Source organism: Rattus norvegicus, chromosome 9, assembly GCF_021556685.1.
Source record: "Rattus norvegicus strain SHRSP/BbbUtx chromosome 9, alternate assembly SHRSP_T2T, whole genome shotgun sequence".
In the NCBI taxonomy this organism is placed as follows: Eukaryota; Metazoa; Chordata; class Mammalia; order Rodentia; family Muridae; genus Rattus; species Rattus norvegicus.
Genome location: NC_141542.1, coordinates 58,122,612 through 58,143,345, shown reverse-complemented (window position 1 = coordinate 58,143,345; position 20,734 = coordinate 58,122,612). Strand labels below are relative to the sequence as shown.

The following is a 20,734-nucleotide window of genomic DNA, read 5'->3' as shown; positions in this document are numbered from 1 at the left end:
GAAAAGTAAGAGAATATTACAAAGTTAGTACTCAAATTATTCCTAAAATATTGTTAATATTTAACAATATTGTTAATATTGTTATTTTTTTCAGCTACTACCTGGAGGGAGGCTATTTTCAAATACTTGCTTGCCACACCTGCACATATTGCCATTGCTCAGAAGCCACATGTCATAGGGAAACATATCAGTCTGCTGTGAAAACACACTTACTTTACAGGGTCCTATCATAGAATCATAACAGGGAGGGAGCCCATCCTTCAATGTGGGTACCCCACTGAAGGAGTCCTCCTTCCAGGAAACTCATCTTCACTTCATATCCCACTTTCTTGTTCCACTCACATATGCAGCATGCCTAGTATCATGTAAAGTCCTGAGGGTGTTTCTTAAAGATGTCATCTGTACATGGTATGTGATCATGTCTGGTGTAAACATGTTGTAGCTTCACATACATTTTATGCCTCTAAAGTAACGGGGCCATTCCTGTTTGGTTTTTTAGAAATCTTGATTTAATAGACTTCAGCTTGAGACCCCATATGAACAACAATGCCAACCAACCACAGCTTCCAGGGACTAAGCCACTACCCAAAGACATGGACTGACCCTGAGCTCCAACCTCATAGGTACAATGAATAGCCTAGTAAGAGCACCAGTGGAAGGGGAAGCCCTTGGTCCTGCCAAGACTGAACCCCCAGTGAATGTGATTGTTAGGGGGAGGGTGGTAATGGGGGGAGGATGGGGAGGGGAACACCCATATAGAAGGGGAGGAGGAGGGGTTAGGGGGATGTTGGCCGGAAACCAGGAAAGGGAATAACAATTGAAATGTAAATAAGAAATACCCAAGTTAATAAAGATGGGGGAAAAAAAAGTCTCCCAACCAAAATGAGCCCAGGACAGATGGGTTTAGGAAAAAAAAAGAGTGCTACTCGCTTCATGTTCAGTGGGCAACGTGTTTTCACCCGTGTGTGGAAGCTCCAGCACTACATGGGAGGGGAAGGACTGACTCTGAAGCCTCATTGCTTTTTCCCACAGAAGCAGAGACCTGTTTAACTCAAACCAGCCTTCTGTTACTGTTTTCACTGTGGAATTTAACATTCAGAATTTTTTTAAAGCCAGCTTATGAGCACATCGGAGACAAAGGCCTAAGATGTACCTTCATTTGGCTCTCAGAATGTAGAAATCAATCAAGTGTTTTAGAAATCAAATGACACAAAATGTCGTGTTGGAGAGGAAGTTTCCTGACCTGAGTGAAGTGTTGAAGGTTCCACACGAGCTCATGAGTCAGCCCCGACCTGGTAAGCAGCCATGACACAACGCTTGTGACCCTCTGGGCCTATCTCAGTTATTGACTAAGTCTACTACCTCATAGACCTGGCATAAATATTTCTTCCTTTCCTCTGAATTACAAGATCCTTGGAGTCATCAACTTTTATGGCTTCTTTCTTTTGTCCTGCTTGGTGGGTGTACCAATTCTTACTTTCTGTCGTGAGTTTGCTGCAGAATCAGGGTACAATAACAGCTTAGGGCCACCACTGCTGCCTCATAGGATTTAAAAGATGATACATGAATCTCTTGCCTCTACACTGTCAAAGACAAAGGTAACAGCCTCCAGTGTCTCAGGAGAAGTGGCTTTTCCCAGAGTATGCTATGGTAAGCCAGTTCAGTTTCTGCATTGAACCCTTTGGTTCTACTTAGATGCTGTAGGTCCATCCTGGCTCAGCAGCCTGCACTAGAGAGCCCATCTCTCCCTTGGTCTATCTACCTTACTCACTTGGATTTTTCATTTTCTAGCCCCAAGATTCAAAGTCTTTGGTTGTTGTCCAGCTTTGAGAAATCTTAATACATGTATCTCGCCTTCCCTTTCATTCTTCCTTCCTTCTTCCTTCCTTCCTGATTGACTGCTTCCCACAACACCCAGAAAAGGCAGAGGTAGAATTGTCCTACTATTCTACAAAACATAACATATATCCCCATTCTGTTCTGTGTTTTTCTTTACTGTCGTTTTCCTTGAAGAAAACAATCCCTGGGAACTGTCTCCCGAGATATCATTACTGAAGCTTGATTCTTCCCAAGGGCCTTTCCAGACTCCTACAGCCTTTAGGAATTGTCCTTACTTCTGACCTGCAACATACAGAAGGAAGAAACCAGTTGGCACTTTGCTATTTTGTACTGGCTACCTTTCCCTTGAGTACCATGTTTCCCCCAACAAGATAAGAAACCTCTTCCCAGAGGGATACAGAGACAGTCTCCTCCTCCTCTATCCTTCCTCCACCTATCACACTGACAAGACTGAGCAAGGAGCTTGAATGTGCTTGTACATGAAATAACTGATATCAGCAGAGTTGCAGTCACAACCCTTCCAAATCTTTTTCCTAGCTACTCAAACCATCCAATTTACCAAACAGTGTTCCGCTTCCAGTATTGCTCTAAATATTGAAAGAGCAAAGAAGCTCAGTCACAAATACTTTACTTTGGGACAAGGGTAGAATGTCCAGTTTGACCAGTTTACTGTCGAGATACCAGTGCTGCCATGCTGGAGCAAATGGCAAATGGTAAGGCAGAAGCATAGTCTACGATCAGAGAGTCTTCATAAGCTCCGACTTGCTTTATATTGAATCTTTTGGAACTAATTATCACTATACAGAGAGTTCATTTTAGTTAAATGCTCTAAGCTTATCTGAGATGATCTATATACAAAAAAGATTTGGAGTTTAATTCATATATGATTACATGTGTGTATAATAATAATGTATGTGGGTGACACAAGTAGCCCAGGTGTTGTCCCAAAGTCGACACCTCTGTAATAAATCACAAATAGGCTAATATGATGGCTGAGTGTTTTTCAGCCTGTCATATGATCTAAGGCCCATTTGCTGTGATGGTTTACGTATATGTGCATGTGAGATTATGAATTAAACAATTTGAATTCAGATTTTAAATGTGTATCGATTCAGTGAAGGTGTATAGAACAAATTATGCAAATAAAGTTGTTTATTCTGGAAACTAGCATGCAAATCACTCTATTATGAAACACAGTGTATAACTACTTTATATCACGAATTTCAGATAATTCTGTGATTTGCAAGGTCTAGGTTGAGTGGATAATGTTCCTTGTTTACCATCCTTAAGTGAAATTCCACCCACAGCCCATAATAAGGTACCAGCAGGATGCATCACTAACTTCTATCTTCAAAGCCAGTTGTCCTGTCCCAAGCCTAGCTACAGGTAGATAATGAGGAAACACTCAAGAAAGCTCCATGAATCTTCTTAGAAAACTAAAGCAGTCAATGGCTGCACTGGCATGGTGTGATGTGTTAGTTACCATGTGAGTAAGTCAATTTGTCACAGACTACATGGAAACAGTAGGATGTCTCTGATATCTGGGAATATGGACCACCCTTGGATTTGTCATAAATATAAAGGGTTAACATGCAAATGCTAGCTGAAAACAATTTTGGTCTTCTAATTGTGTGCTACCTCCCTACTTGACTCTAGCTTATCCTTGCCTTTGAAAGTAGCATGATGAGTTTGTTCTGCAACTTCTAGATTCAATATTGCTTGAGCTTTGAGATACTTTTGTGCTAGAAATTCTTCTCTTTAACCTTTCTGGATGATCTTATCATGATAAGGAAGGGGTGGGTTGATGTAACACAGCTTTGCTCTGTTTTACTGATATCCCTTAATCTTCAACTCCTGGTGATGCTACTTGTTTGACTCTAAGCATGCTGATCCAGATTTTTCCCAGCTTTTCATATTCCACAAGTTAGTAAAACTTTTCTTGGTGATACAACTCTAGGATTGAGTCCAGGATCATCAGTAAAATGTCTCCATGTCTGTTCTCTGAAGGACTCTAGGGAGAAGACAAATAACTATTTACACCATTACTCTAGCTGTTCCCAGCATGGATTCAGTTCAGTGCGATACATAATCAGTTCTGTGAGAGAAATAATATTATGGTGTTTATCTTTGTTGTCATCTGGTAGCAAGCCTGGGAGACTATTCTGATACTCCATGAGTGTATGTTTTGAGAGAGCTTTCAAGGCCACACATGGCCTACCACAGAAACCCATTAGGTTGTCCTGACCACAGATGAGAGCTTCCACTTTAACACACACCACCATGCTTTCTTTGTTCCTCTTTGGCTTTCACTGGGGCAGCCATCCATCTCTATCCACAAAACAGCTCATGGCTGGGCCTCCTTGAGAGCAAGTGCAGGAGGTACCTCAGTGTCTCCCGCTGCATTTGCACACTTTGAATTGTGAGTTATCCAGATCCATCATGAAATCTGACACTGGAAAAACTCAGAGTAGACCACTGAACTAACTGGGTAAGGGATTCTCTGGGTGGTAGAGAAGGCCCCATAAACTGCTCGTCATTCTGAAAGCAACCTCACTTTCCCTTAGAAGGAATCCAGCAAGGTGTTCTTATTTCCTTCTAAGTTTTCTTTTGCATTAAATAGACTCACTCTAACAATTGCACATCCAGGGCTCCATAATCTCCTCTAGCAAGGGTAAAATTTACATATAAATATAAGTCCCAGGGGAAAAACCTGAAGCCTGGGGAAATTAGAATGAGTTATAAAATGTCTTAACTGTTATGGCAGCTTCTAGTTAAAATTTAATAGCGAAAGTTAATGACTAATCACTGTTAATAAATAATAGAATGTATGAATTGAGTGCGGTTATTTGAGTAAGTTAACTTGCTATCTAGAAAAAAATCCTTCTTAGAAGCTATTCTAAAATTATATGACTCAACTATCAAATTATCTTCTCCATATTAATGTCCACCTGAAGCTAATGCACATCAGATTAAAAAAATATATACTCTCATTTACTTCAGGGATCTGCTTTTGCAGTAAAATATAACTAAGAGAAAACTGCTTTTTCCAATGCACACCGTCAAATGAGTCATGAATTTGAAAGACAAGCGGTAATGGGGAAAAGAGTGAGGTTATGGGAAGTGAACACACTTCAATCTGTCCACCTCAGTTTTATCTACAAGGTGGTAGGACCTCCTTCATAGGTTGTCTAAAGAGTTGGGCATGAGAGAACTGTTCACTAGGAATTAATGGCTGCCATTGCCATCTCCCTCTGACACCACTAGTTCAAACCAACCAATTTCCCAGTTCAGGATCATGTGACTGTAAGTACTGAAAGGAGAGATCTCTGAAGGATCTGGGATCAGGGAAGGATCTGCTTCATCTACCTGACTCCTTGCCTGAGTTCAGAAGGCAAGGCAGAAGTGAACTCTGGTAAAGTTAATGAAAACTCTTAACTCTGTGTGTGATAATGAGATAATTAAAATAATTAGTGATATACATGTATATCACTAGTAAAGGTCTCTTCAAAAGTGTTGTACAATTTGTATATACTAATGGCTTCCCTTCTCACAGGGATCTGAGGTCTCTTAAATTATTACCGAAGACCATTACTTTAAAAAGAAAAATCACAGCACTACGCCATCAGAGATACAATGGCCACAGTCATGTTTCTGCTTCGTAACTTGGTGCTTGTGCTTTGTATTATGAAGATGCTGGCTGGCTACACCCTCTTTGGGGGCCCATTGCAAAATGAAAACAAGGAGCCAATTATACCCTAATAAATAAAATACAGGTAATTAATTAAAATGTGCATTAAGAGTTTCGAGATCGCAGCATAAGATCATTAACCAAAGTGGAGGGTTCTGATATAATGAAATATGTACTCAGTGCTCCCACCCCTTCCTAGACATCCAGTCTGTAGACTCTTCTTAGTGGCTGGCATCTTTGAGCGATAACAATGGGTTGGTGGCTGCAGATTCAGCAAGATGGGAATCTGCCCTCGGAAAAGACCAAGGCAAAGTTCAACAGCTTAGACTTTCACCCTCATCTTCTCATGGTAGGGTAAGGGTGGAAGGTGAAATTGATAACATATGTACAATGATGTAATTAACCTATGACCAATGATATTATCAATCATGCCTGTGTAAAAGGAACCCAAAGGGGTGGGTTCAGAGGGCTTTTGGATAGCTTGCATGTGGGGGTTTGATATGTTAGAGGGGCTATGGAAGCTTCATGTCTTTCCCCCAAGGTCTTGCCTGGTAAGCCCCTTCATCTGTATCTGTTGTAGCATTGATACATTAAACCAGTATATATGAGCTCTGTGAGCTACTCCAGTAAAGAGAAGATGTGGGAACTCTATTGTACAGTCCATTGGTTAAAATTACAAGTCAAGCAAACTAGGGTTTGCAATTACCCTTTGAAGATGAGCAAAAGACAATCTGGGGGACTGAGCTCTTCTTACCTGTGTATCTGATGCTATGTCTAGATAGGCACTCTCAGTAATGATTTGGTTTAGACGGAAGCCAACTGATGTCTGCTATAGAATCTATTGCCCCACTGTTGTGTGGGAGAGACTTCCCTGTAGTATTGTAAGCATACAGAAAGATATGGTGAGCATGGTTGGTTGTTCCCACTGCATCGATGGAGAGCCTTCTACAGTATGAGCGGTAGGTGTTTCCCACGTACTCTGTGATCTGTTCCACTTACCACTGTGACTGCATCGTTGAGCAGAGACTCGCCAAAAACCAGGATATAGAGCTGTTCATTGACATGAATGTTCTCAAAGACAGCAAGCACAGCCACAGGGTCCACAGCTGAGATCAGGCTGCCGAAGAGCAGGTTCTGGAGCAAGGTGATGTCGCTGAGGCCAAACGCCTCAATCTGGCAGATGCCGAACAAAGACAGCCCAATGCCAATGGAATTCCACAGTGTGCCTACCACAGCATACCAGAAAATGGTGCCCAAGTTCTCAAAGAAAGGTCGAGTAGGCATGAAGTAGCCAGCATCCAGAACAATGGGTGGCAGGAGGTATAGGAAAAATACATCCGTTTTCATTGCAGGAGGAGACTTCTCATCGACACCGAAGATAATCCCACCTAGTAGAAGCCCAACCATTATGAGAAGACAGCTCTCCGGCACAATCGTGGGCAACTTGTGATAGAGATGGAAACCTGGTTAAGAGAAACACAGAGCTTGGGTTAGGCAGGAGTCAAAGAAAAGGGGTATTAGTTCCCATAGCAACAATGGATATAACTTCAGAATCCCCTAGATCACTATACTTGGCTCCCATATTGCAAAATGGCCCACTTTTGAAAAGTTTACACTTACCTATTTATGTGTATGCAGGAGACATTACTGAGGCATAAACTGAATTCTAAGCCAGAAATCAAGTGTTTTAAATACATGTTGCTTCCATGGCACAATGTGGGGGCTTCTATACCTTTATTACATTTTCTAAAATGCTGTGCAGAAATGGGAGAGAATGATGAGATTTGTGCGTATGTGTCGTGTGTGCCCCGATATGTGCCCCTGCTCCTCTTTGTGGCAATACCAGTACAACGTCTTTGCCTGTGTGTGTGCACTCAGCATTTCTCTCCTCTTCACCACAGCCTTCTTTCTGCTCAGGTGCTCTCTACATTAGGAGAAGCACACTAGGAGAAGGACATAGCTATTTGTTTTCCATTTCTGGGAGGCTCTTATGCAGGCCCGAGGACACTTCTGGTGTTGTTTCTCGGGACCGAGCTGTTCACATTGAGTTGATTGTTGCCGCTGTTGTTGTTTCAGTTGTCTGCTTGCTTGTTTGTTTGCTTGTTTGCCCTTGAACTAGCAAGGACGTGGTAATCTGACCAGCGACCAATCAGCTTCCCCCAGTTCTGGGATTAAAAGCACATGCCAATACACCCAGCTTGTTTGCCTGGGTTCAATCAAATCTCGTGTTTGGGCGACAAGCACTTTCTTAGTGGTGCTATCTCCTCAGCCCCAAACAATGCAATTTTATACTTAAAACAAGTCAACTCGGTTCAGAACATCTTCCCGTTAATGTTTCACTCTATCCTAACCTAAACCCAGTAGGTAGTAGACAAGGAAGTTGTTCTTATGTTTTTAAACAATGAAGTGACAATCAAGGGGCCAAGCCCTATAGCCTCTCACCATGGTGGTTTGGGTCAAGAGTCATCTTAGAGATGAGTTCTATTCCTTCCTCCGTTGTCAATAAAGGTTAGTATTTGCTTTATCCTTAATTTCAGGGCCATTAACTTTAATACAGAATGTGTTTAATCTTTGAGACGTGGGATCCTTAAGGGAAAAAACAAGTAAATTTACTAAGAACTGTTTGTGGGGGCACATGCCTTCAATCCCAGCACTTGAGAGGCAGAGGAAGGCAGATATCTATGAGTTTAAGACCAGACTGGTCTATAATTGAGCCCGGGGGCTCAGGACTGTTACACAGACAGACATTGTTGGGGGGAAAAACAAATAAAAAAAGTATGTTAAGTGACTGCTTTATGAAGAATATATACACACTGAGCTCCACCTCTGGAAGAGTTTCCAAACAAGTGGAGACACAGGGGTATCTCTGAATTACTCCAGTCTGGTACAGGTGATCCAGCTGAATGTAGGAATCGGCTAAGGAGAACATCCACAAGGAGCCAGCACTGTGTGGACTTCAAAGAGTAACCTCCTAGACAGGCATAAGAGCCTTGGCAGAAAGGAGGGGAAGGAAATAGCTGTATCTTCTACTCCATGCAGGAGCCCAGTGTGCCTTTGACATAGAGGTCACCTGAGAAGTGGCTGTCATAGAATAAATGGGAGGGGCATATTGACTGTGAAAGCTTGTGAGGAATGAACATGACATCCCTTGGAGATCAACTGAAGAGGCTTCAGGAGAGCAAGGTAACAACACATCAGCCCGAGACACTTTATGTTTTAGAATCAAAGCAGAATACGAAAAGCCTGTGGCTCTAGCCGAGGCCATCTTAACACAACAGAATGCAGATTACAGAACTTTGGGAGACGATTGGGACCTTGACTCAAACTGGGAACCAGGCACACTGGGCAGCCTTAGCAATGATGCGCAGTGAAAGCCAGCATGGCAGCAACAGGAAACTTAAAGACACTGTGGCAAAGGCTGTACTGGTACAAAGATGATCAGAAAGTCACCCTAGTAGTGGAAAGGGGCTGCAGATGCCAGGTGCAACTGTGGCATCCTTCCAAGAACCAGGTATGTCAGGCACATCTGAGGCACCCTCCCAAGGACCATATTTATCAGGAGCATCTGAGGTACCCTTCTGAGGACCCCGTGTATCAGGAATGTCTGTGGCACTGTCTGGAGGACCTCTCTGCCACTGTAGTGACAGGCAGGGTGATGAAAACACTGCCCTTCGGCACCACTTCTCCTCAGGCCTGACAGCTCTTTCCTCACTGTTCTCATCTCCGTGACTCATTTCTCTCCACGCACCCAGTCAATATGGTCTGCCGGCATCCATATCTTACAATGCCTTCCATAGTGAGACTTCTTCATATAGGGAGACTTCTTTCATCTTTCAGACTCCCAGAGGCTGATTCTCAAAACTCAACCTGCGGCTGCAGGATGACAGACTCATTCCTCCCTCAGTGTTCCAGGGGGAAATTTGTCCATGCTCCTGGAGTCAACATTCCTGTCCTGGGAGTCCCAGAGATTCTGAGATCTACTCTCTCTGTGGATTTGTAAAAGGAAGAACTGCTCACAGTTGGCATCGCATGGCCTGCCTGAGAGCTAGGACTGGGACTCTGATTTCTCACCATCACCAAATATCTCAGAGATTCCTGTGTGTGTGTGTGTGTGTGTGTGTGTGTGTGTGTGTGTGTGTGTGTGTACACGTGAATGTGTGCACGGGACCCACATATATCTTTGAGTTTTTTGTTTGTTTTGTTTTGTTTTAGATCCTCACTCCCACACAGTGACCCTCTACCTTGTTTGAATTGCTTTCCCCATGTAAAGAAGGCTCTCTCTCTTCTGTTCACCCTTCACTAGCTTACTGTGTTGGTGAAAAGGATAAGACAGCAAGCCGTTTAGAGACAGGAGACTTGCAGATCTGTGTTCACTCTGTGAGCTAAAAAAGAGTCTTCCTTCCGTGTTTGGGAAACTCCATGTTTCCTCCCTTGCCCTTCTTCCTTTGCCTCATGAGACTATCATTACTAGAGGTCAAGGTTTGGAACCTTGGTCTTAGACTCCCAGCATTCAAAACCATGAGAAAATAAATGCACCTTTAAAAATTTGCCCAGTCTACAGTGTGGTTGCAGCACCAGGTCTAAAACAGAAAGGTGTCAAAATTATAGGAAAGGTGTGTGGACAAGCCGGAATACATTCCCAGAAACCCACTGCCACGGTTGTTTTAATAACCAACATGATTACAAACAGCATGACATACTGAGCTGTGAGACTCCATGAGCTGAAGCAACTTAATCTGGAAGAATATAAAATAGTAATTTTTACACAATAAAGTGAACATCTGTATGTGGGGTATTCAAATGACCTATTGTGGGCTGTTTTCTTACTACGGCCTGGCAGGCTGGAGTACTAAGTGGAATTAATGAAGCCAGTGGGAGCAGCTGTCCCGTGCTCATGGCCTCTGGCCCACTGACCTCATTGTGAAATGGAATAAGAAGTCCTCCAAAACCCCATCTCCCCACAGGGCTGCCTCCTCTCGCAGCCAGCATTTCCTGTATGATAAGAACATGCCAGCAACAGCCTCCTGGGGAACCCAGGATCCAAGCACACAATTCATTGCCTCCTGGAACTCAGCCCCGAGCAGAACCATGGTCCTTGAAGTTGCCACACTGGACTACCTTGCCAGTTTGGAACGCAGCTTCCCCACTCTCTTGTGTAGGACTGCGGCTGGGTGACTAGTGTACCCAAGCTCTTCTGACTCACCTGTGAGATAGTGAAATATATACCTCCCAGGTAAAAATCCTCAGCAATAACTGGGTTACAGACCACAGGGCACGGCAACTGTCCATGCAACACTGCCAGTGCCCAGAATTGTAACGGCCTCCTTGACTTCATAGGAGAAAGCTGGAGAAAACACTTGTAATGATATGCAGGCAAACCATGAACCCTGGAGGCAATGCAGCACTGGAGGAAGCCTGGTTTCAGAGACACCCACTCCTGTTACTGATGTTTCCTTTCCCTTCCCTAACTCAGCCTCGGGGACCGCGGGCTCTCTCACACTCAGAAGGGAAGCTCTCCAAGTGTGGAAAGCGCCTCCTAAGGCCTCTGAGCAGAGGGTGGCAAATAACATATGAGCTGAAGCAAGGGACAAGAGACAGAGATGGTGTCCATGTATCCCAGACGGGAATGCCTGTCAGTCCACACAACCAGGTTCTCACCAAAACCTCAATCAACAGGAAACAGCGGCGGAGAAGCAAACAGAACAGAGCAAAGAAGGGGCCAAACAGAATGCCAGGCCAATGGGAAGAAGGCCCAAGGAGGCGGAAGGATATATGCAAATATATGCACCGGAAGAAAATCAGCCAAAGGCGAAATCAGGAGCAGGCGGCATCAGACGCGCTCTGTGAGTCAATTGGGACTTTATATAAATGCTCTTGTCTGTCAAAATGGATCGAGTGACCGTTTCCTGAAATAGGACAGTAGCTGCTGAATCTGCTCCGCTGTTCCATGATCAAGATGGGATTAAGTGAAAGGCGGTCACCGGCGTCCTCAGCTTAGTGCCCTTCAGGGTACTAAAGCAGAGGCATGAAGGGCACCCTGTGACATCCTGGTAGACAATGCTTCAGTGAGCAACTGGAATCAGTTGATCACCAAAAAGAGTAGTTTTTATAGCTTTTTTTAACTGTTTCTTCAATATCAACCACACATACACACACACACACACACACACAATCACATTCACTATGTACATACATTTGTTTCTCTCTCTAGGTATTTTATGAAGGTGAAATTAACTTAAGTAGACAGAAGTCACTGTGCCTGGACGCCCAATTCTCCTAGTATTAGTAAGAAATGTAACAGGCATTGGAGAGGGGGGAAAAAAGAACAAAGGAAATTGTTGCTTGTTTTTATGAGGCTGATATGAACTGCTACAGAGATAATACTGAGCAGTTCAGAGAGTGGCCAAGATTTTCAGCATTGTGCTAGAGAATAAATAGTTTTAGCATGCAGGCTGCGTTTCAGTTTGACTTCATGGTGCAAATGAAACAATGCATTATGGGTAACAACAAAGTGAATCCCTGTGCCCATGTTCCAATGATGCTTTATTTATGAACTTTGAAACTAGACTCCTGCACAGTTCCACATGCTGCCATGTTCTTATTTAAATTTGGTTTTGGTCATTTGGAAATGATCATCTGCCCATGCACCATACAAAGCCAATCCATGGACAGCAGGCTGCTATGCCCTTACCTACCCAGGGACAGGCTACTTGTAGTTCCTGGTAAGTTCTGTTTATTGTTTGAGGGCTATCATATTTCTTCTCATTCAATTTTTATTACCAGCATATAAAACTCTGCAATGATAGTGCTTTAAATTTTTACTGTTTTATTTTTATTGTAACAAATCTCAGTAAGAGAACAAGCATATAATCACATAAAAATACAATGTACAATACTCCTCCCCAAGAGTGACATGAATTTAATCTCCCTCTACATACAAGTCTAGAAATAAACTGAGCTTAAAAGCTAAACATCTGCCTAAAAGTAAAATCACTAAGATTAATTTACTACAGTTTCTCAATGTAGCTACAGTAGCCTGTTTTATCAAATTCTGGGAAGACGGCAAAACAGAAAAAATACAGGAAGCTTCAGATAGCAGGATCCACCAAAGAGCAACAATGTAAAAGTCAGAATCAGAAAAAAGCATAGAAAATAAATGTAAAAACATCAACAAATAAAAACCAAGCAGGCAAGGCAGGTAGAGAGGTCTCTCTCTCTCTCTCTCTCTCTCTCTCTCTCTCTCTCTCTTTCTCTCTCTCATACACACACACACACACACACACACACACACACACACACCCATCCATCCATCCATCCATACACATCCATACACAGCTGAAGAAAGACAGGGGATTAGCAGAAAGGAGTAGTTGAGACTCTCTGAGAAGCTGCATTAGCGTGAGCTAAAGACAAATGTTAATGTCCCAATGCCATTTGATTTTTGTTCTATATTTTAAAGCGGATTGAAGAAATACATAAGGGCATCTATTTGATGAACGAATATTTGCCAAGCTTGAGTTAAGCACAGAACAATCACATGTGGGCACCGAGGTGGTACTGTGCAGTGAGTTTTGGCTGCCTGTCCCATCCCTGAGGCCTAAGGCTGGCTCTCCTGAGAGTCAGTAATGGTCTATGTAAGTCATGCCTACCTGACTGGGGAAAAGAGAGAAGAATATGGAATAATTGCTATGAAAGCTTGTTTTCAGGTATGGAAAGGAATAAGCAAGGCCGTCTGAACCTAAAACATGTTTATTTTTCTAAAGTATTTCTATTTACATAACAACTAGATAAATATCTCCAGAAACAGAAGTGCAGTAAAGAAATTGGCCGGACATAACAGACAGAAAATAGTAGCATTATTTTTAATCAGATATTCTAAAGAATTCTTATAATATAATTCAAGTAAAAACTGGGTAGAATGTATTTCAGAAAGTAAATCACACTAAGTAAACTACTAATCCAAATACTTAACACATGAAACACAAACATAATATACAAAATAATAGAATTCAATAAATAAAGAAGAATTAATTTTAAAATATTTTAAAGATATATTTTTATTAAAATGTATCTTTTTATTTAAAATAAATATATTTTATTAAAGATAATAAAAATTAAAAATATATTCAAAAATATACTACCAAGCATGTAGACTTGACATAACATTTAGTCATAAACTAAGGATGAAAGATTAATTTAACAATCGCCCTCAAACATACTTTAGCTCAATGTACACTGGCTTTCTTCTCATTAAATATTACGCCTATTGGGTTTACAAAACACAGATCTTAGTAAAATTATTGCAAACTTTGAAAATAGAAATGAATCATCAAACATTGTTGAAATCACCTAGAGCAGATTTCAGATGCTACTTAATTTCCCAGATGACTTGGCCACTTAAAGGAACGAGAAAGCTAATGACTTCCCATCCAGGATGGACTTTGGAAAGGTACAAAGTCAAGAATTGGCCCTTAATCATAGATTTATTGAGCATCCTCTGTCAATGAGGGTTGGATGACCTAGATCACAGATACACCTTGAATTCAATGAACACATCTCTAGTCTGGTAGATGAGATGTGCCCATAAAAATTGATGATGGGAGAAAGATAATGATCAATGTCTTCGTAGAGGAGATGCAACAAATAACAGAGAAATAGGAGTGGAGAGCATTGCAGATAAGGACGTGCAAGAAAGCTTCATGAGTGAAGGTGACATTAAGACTGGTTGATGAGGCCTTTTTAAATTCCTCTAGAAACGAAGCAAAAAGGAAGACTCAGGGAAAGACTAGGTCCAGAAGGACTTGCTGTGACATGTTTGAAGGAACTGTGATCCAGCAAGGATCCACACTGCTCAGAATGTAAGCAATACCCCTTGACCCACCTCCCTACCACTGTGAGAGGAAACCAGTGAAGAGATGGTAGCATCACCCCGTATTCATACATGGATAAAAACAGAAAGAAGTCACTTTCAAGAAACCAGAGACTGAAATTTAGAAATAAAATAGAATACCCAAAGAGGCATACATACAGCCCTGTCGACAATCTTGTGGAAGATGGTCTCCACACAAGAAGGAGTTAATGTCAGAATGGGCACTTAGTAATAAAAAAAGAACTCTCAGATAATAAGGATCTCTATTTCTTCGTATACCGTGCTCATAGGTTTGAAAAGTCATAGAATATTGCACTGGGGATATTTACTATAGTTTTGTATGCGATGGGAAGAAATGGAGGAAGCAGATATCATTACCCCATCAAATTATTTTGGTTTCATCTAATCTACATTTCTTGCAACCACACACTAGTCATTACCACTGGCACAAGGGGAATAGTGGCCATCCAATGATAAGACACAGAAGTTATATGAATGCACAAAAGCAGGTGATAATGAGGACATAGGGGAAAGAAGAGAAGCATGAGAGAGTCCTTCTCATGGATATTTCATATCTGTGTGGTTTCAGAGAGACAAGAATCCCAAGTGAGGTAAAGGAGTCTAAAAATGGTATAAGTTCTTTCCAAAACATGAATGAAAAGAACAAGAACAGAGACCCTGGGCTGGGAGACTTCTGGTCAACCAGGCCAGTCTGGCAGGAGCTCAGAGAGTGAAGGAGAGCACAGTAGAAAGAAAAGAACAAGCAAATGCCTGAACATGTCAATTCTGGGGCCAAGGGACGATTTTGGATCTTTTCAGAGAATAATGTGGAGACCTAGGACGCTCATGAACAGAGGTAGGTTATGACTAGATTCATGATTGTAAAGGACGGTTTGTCTGCTGTCAGCATGTTTTTGAACAGCTGGGAATCGGCCTTCATCAAGAGGAAGGTGCACATAAGAGAGGGTCAGATCATCAAGTTTGGATACTGTTGCTCCAACATATGATGCCAACCTGGAGAGTCCTGAGATGGGGGGGGGTGGAGGGAGTCAAGGAGGGGTCCACAGTTTTAGTTCAACCAACTGGATATTGAGTGGGTCATTATTGAGATGGAGAACAACAGGAAAAAGACAGAAAACGCCAACCAGAATGTTCTTGAACAACTTCGCTCTGCTTAAAGGGTTACCTAGAATAAATAGCAGGCAGTAAGTGTAGAACACTATGGAAGAGCCATGGCTTTCTAAAGATGTGATGTCATACTTGTTCTAAATCACTGCCACACACACTGCCATCTGGTTTTATTGCACCATGAATGAATCATAAGAATGAAACTATAAATCCAGATAGTGGCACATAAAGGCAGAAGAATGTCTCATAAAGAAAGAGGCCAGATACCAATGAGGACAGACATCATAATTTAATTGTCATTACAGAATCGCGTAGATAGCAAGACGTAACAGAAATACACAGAGACATTTCTTTATAGTTCAACTGTAAAAAGACAGACTCTGGGTGGAGTGCATTTGTCACACCTATAACCACAGCACTTGGGGGGAGGAGGCAGGAGGACCAGGATCTGCAGGTCAACCTCAACCACATAGAAAGTTCAAGGTTAGCCTAGGCTATATGAGATTGATCTCAAAATAGCAAACAACAAAACTCCCAGTTGGTCATAGTTTAAGAGAAGGAAGACCATCACCGTGAAGAAAATAAAGAATATTAAGGTTGGAATATTTAGGCCTTTGCACTAACACCAAATCACACATGTAGATCAGTAGACTAGAACCGAAGGCCCAGATGTAAACATTCACAGCTCCAACCACCTCTTGTTTGACAAGGATTCTGAAATTATATGCTGAAGGAAATAAAGCCTCCTTGACAAACAATGCTGGAACTGATCATTTGTATACTGAAGAATAAAAGTAGGTCTCTCTCTCCCTTTATGAACATGCACATAAAATGGATCAAAGACTTTAATGTAAAAACTGCTACTCTGGAACTGCTAAGAACACTTCAACGCCCAGGTATGGGCAAGCATTGTCTGAACAGGACATCACCTGGTGAAGCAATAGCCAACAGAAAGAGGTGAAACTTCACAAAAGGAAGCAATCCATCGAAGAGGTAGCCTCTCTCAGAGGATGCAGACCTAGAGTACACAAAGAACCCAAAACTCTAAACAGCAAAAAGCAGACCATGCAACAAACAGGCTAACGAGCGGAACAAAGAGTTCTCAAACAATCAAAGGAATGCAAGGGAAAACTGCGTTGGGATCAAATCTCACCCAGTCAGAATAGCAGTCACCATGAAAACAAATAATACTCAAATGTTGGCCTTGCAAAGAGGATGTCTGAGGGGAAACCCTTACATCCTACCAGAAGGGATGTAAACTAGCCCAGCCACTATGAAAATCAGCAAGGGGGTTCCTCAAAACACTAAAAGGGACCTGTCATGTGACCCAGCTATGCCTCTCCTGTGCATGTGCCTGAAGAACTTCAAGTCAACACATGGCAGATACTTACACATGGGTATTCTTGTGTCATGTGTGAGGATTCATGCTAACTTATGGGACATATGCAAGACAGACTCTTTGCAATTATCTTGTCCAGATAAAGCAGACCAGTGTTAGGTGTTTGATTGTCTGTACCCACTGGCATTTCCTGGCTACTGGTTTCTTCAGGTCAGGGTTAAAAACATTAGAAAGGGAAAAATACAAAAAAAAAAAATTCACAAACAAACATACAAGGAGCTGCCTCACATACTAACATCTGATTTCATTTCACCTTTAATGACTCATTGGAATGAAACTGCAAGTCCAGATAAGAGGCCATCAACAGAATAGAAGGAGGAAATAGAATTTATTTTCATGGTATGACTTTTTTTAAGCCCATTAGAAGAACAAAATTGTATTGTTTGTATGAAAATGAATACAACCAGAGATAATAGTAACTGAATTAAAAGTCAGTCTCAGGGAACAAATGTTGCAAGTCTTTTCTCAATTGTGAGTTCTGACCTTTACAGGCACATGAAGTCAAAATTGTATAAATAACAAAAAATAGGAATGATATTGCTTCAGAAGTGTCTAACATACAGCCCTCAACACACATGTGGTCTAGGGTAGCTATGAATTCAGCCCAATGTAAAATGATAAAAGTTATTTAAAACACTACTAGATTTATTATTTTGTAAATCAGTTGTGTGTTCATGGATGTAACAGATGGCAACATACCAAAGAACCCAGAAGGTTGGAGAACCCTGTCAAGGGAACAGAGGGAGCAATGGCATTCGTGGGCGATGGGGCAGGGAGTCAGGTACCAGGGACTACACTCAACGTGCATTGTATGCTTGCATGAAGACAAACTCATATAATGCTAATAAAATTAAAATAAGTGCAAACAAAAAAGTCATGGAAATAGAAAAATTTTAAACCATGGTAATGTTCGAACTCATCTTACTAAAAGTCTGAAGAAAATGAAGGGTAAGAAAATGAAGGTTAAACGAAGATGACCAGATCTCTCTCCCCAGGAAGTTGGAAGACATATCTCACTTCTCATTTGTCGCACCTGACCTTAACCTTAAGCAAAACGGGCCAGAGCGATAGATTATGGGAAGAATCCTGGCTCCAACTCCAGGTCTGGATGGCGGAACACTAAGGGGTTTTGTAGGTGCTTCCCAACCTGGTGAACTGAACCTGGGTTCTCCGGAAAGCATCAGTGTTCTTACTTAGTGAGTCACCAGTCCAGACTCTCCATCATTTATAGATTTTTTTTGGTATTATTAATTTTCCTTCTAATATCGTTACACTTGAACTAAAGAGGACGCAGCCAGGAAATCCCAGTGGATAGAAACAACCAAAGACCTAACACAGATCTGCTTTATCTGGACAAGAGACCTAGAAAGAATCCACCTAGCAGGAAAGAAGTTTCAAATAATAACAGCTCTACTCCAGCCAAACTCCGCAGAAGAATCTGTGGTCTTACGCCAGCAAGGTCTGAGCCAGCCATCTAGATTCCACCCGCCGTCACAGGAGTTCTGGGAACACTTGACCTGGCCATTGATGCAGCATCAGAATTCAAGATGTGAGACTTTCATTTCTACTGCACGGCAATGAATCCTCCCCAGTCAGAAAAGCCAATTCTGAGGACATTAATTACATGACTATACTCCACTCCCAGCCCCTGCCCGAGAAAAGGAAAGAAGATTCACCCCTCCACCCCCAGAACTGTCAAAGATAGAAAAGATGATATCACTGCTGACCCTGTCAAATTATTTCATTAAAATCAAAATGGCCAATTTTATATGGTATATCCTTGTGAAGAAAATAATCTTCACTTTCATTAGTACCCCTCCTTCCCATTGTTATAAAATAATGGTGTAAGTGCAACATTAAATATTGATTTAACTGCGTAAACACTGCTAAGCAAGCAGGTGGGAGAGAGGATGCTTTGCTCGGACGGATATTTGCTGGTAAGCAACACGTTGTGTTAATCCGGAAAGTGTTACCCTGACCTGTTGACAAAGAGCATGAGCCGAGCCTCTTTAAGGCACTTTGGACTCCATTTTGAAATGTGTGATCGTGGGCTCTTTTAAAAGGGAAAAGGATACATGAGAATTGTTGGCCATTCAAAGGAAAACATAATTTATAAAAATAAGCAGAGCAAAATGGGAAGAAATGGAGAAATGCTAGATTACATTGGAATATGATGCCATAAAAGCCCTGCCTCCCACAGCATGATATACACCACGAAAGCCCCGCCTCCCACAGCATGTGTGTTTATTCACTTGTTCTTCCTTTAAATTTATAAAAATGCTCAATGAAAAAGAACATGAGAATAATTACAATATAAAATTTTTATAAATACAAAACTCATTGATCTTTATCCCTAGCTAAAGGCAACCACCTCTTTTTAGCAAGAGTAAAGGAACTGTTTCCTTTAGGTGATTAATTACTGCCAGAGGTCTGGGGATGTGGCTCTTGCTTGGCATGTGTCCAGAGCCTTTGCATGTATTTATCATTGTAATTGCATGCAGGAAACTGTACTAATTTTCTTCAGTGTTAACCTGCCTGTCAAATAAATTCCCACTCATCTTGAGGGCACTCACATCCCACAGAAAAGGCTTAGACTCCTCAAATATAACCATGTGCGAAGTCGCAGATTCAATGAAGTTCCTGTGTTTTGGATTTTTTTTTGTCTGTTCTTTTTTTCACTTCAGGGGACTATGAAAGACTACACATTCGATGGAAACCAGACTTGGAATATTGATTTTTTCTGAATGGCATGGTCCAGTTTTTCCTGTGAGCATCTGATATTCAGCTCCTACTCAGCTATGTGGTCACAAGGGGAAACAACCAAGACTCCAATTTCATTCTTCTCAATCTGTGGGGCATGAAAAATCTATCTCTAAAAATATTTACATTAGGATTCATAGCAGCATCAAAATTTCATAAGTAGCAATGAAATAATTTTGTGGTTAGGTGTCACCACAACATGAGGAAGTATATTAAAGGGTCACGGCATTAGGAAGGTTGAGAACCACAGCTCTGGTTGCTATGATCTTAAGCTACACAATCCCATGGGTTAGGTTTATTAACTGTATTTTGAATTAATGATATTTTCGATTTAACATTAACTTACAGGGAACTATTGCACTATAAGTTGGGCATCTGCAATAAGAACGAAATTTCAAGTCACGTGACACATCTTCGGCTAGTCTATAACTGACATGACACAGTGGACTGACTGCTCGATCACATTACGTGTCTATGGAGCAGTTCCACAAATGCACTCATCTTTAGAAATGGAGGGATTTCTTACTGAGAATTTCCTACGTGTCTCCCTGGGGGGAAAAAAAAACAGCAGAATTGGGTCCATCTTCTATCACACACCCTATGCTCAGTTCTGCAAGATGTCAACTACCGAGAGCTGGGCAGTGGTGCCCTTTAGTCAGGTTAGGGTTCAGTTGGTTCCATTTCTTTCTCCCCTAGGAGCCTCCTGCTGGCTGATTTGTGTCTACACTGAAGTTTGAGAAAACCAACCATCACGAACTGCTATGACTGTGGTGGAAGCTGGGCAAACCCTGCCATCTTCCTCTCTGTTCTTCTTAGAGACATGATCTTCCTTTCAACAGGAACGAAGCTTAGCCTCTGGCCTTCCACAACTTATCAGCACCTTGATCCTGTAAGGGAAGGTTTGCTGCTCAGAGCCCACGTGACTCTCTCCAGACTCATATCCGTAGCTGGTTGCTGTCCACCCGAGGACGAGGTCACTGTAGGTCCAGGGCACAGTACAGAGTTGCTGAGGTCCACATCCATGAGATAGAAGGACTTCTGTGAACAGCCA

The 20,734-nt window shown here is 41.8% G+C and overlaps 1 protein-coding gene across 2 annotated transcripts in view; it reads right to left on the bottom strand.

Moving 5' to 3' along the window:
* The window catches only part of Slc9a2 (solute carrier family 9 member A2), an 82,463-nt gene that overhangs the window by 44,178 nt on the left and 17,551 nt on the right, over nucleotides 1-20,734 (bottom strand). Inside the window, 1 exon segment of one of the 2 annotated variants that reach the window (NM_001113335.1) lies at nucleotides 6,527-6,990. In NM_001113335.1, the coding sequence (NP_001106806.1) occupies nucleotides 6,527-6,990 (464 nt within the window). 2 annotated transcript variants of the gene reach the window in all.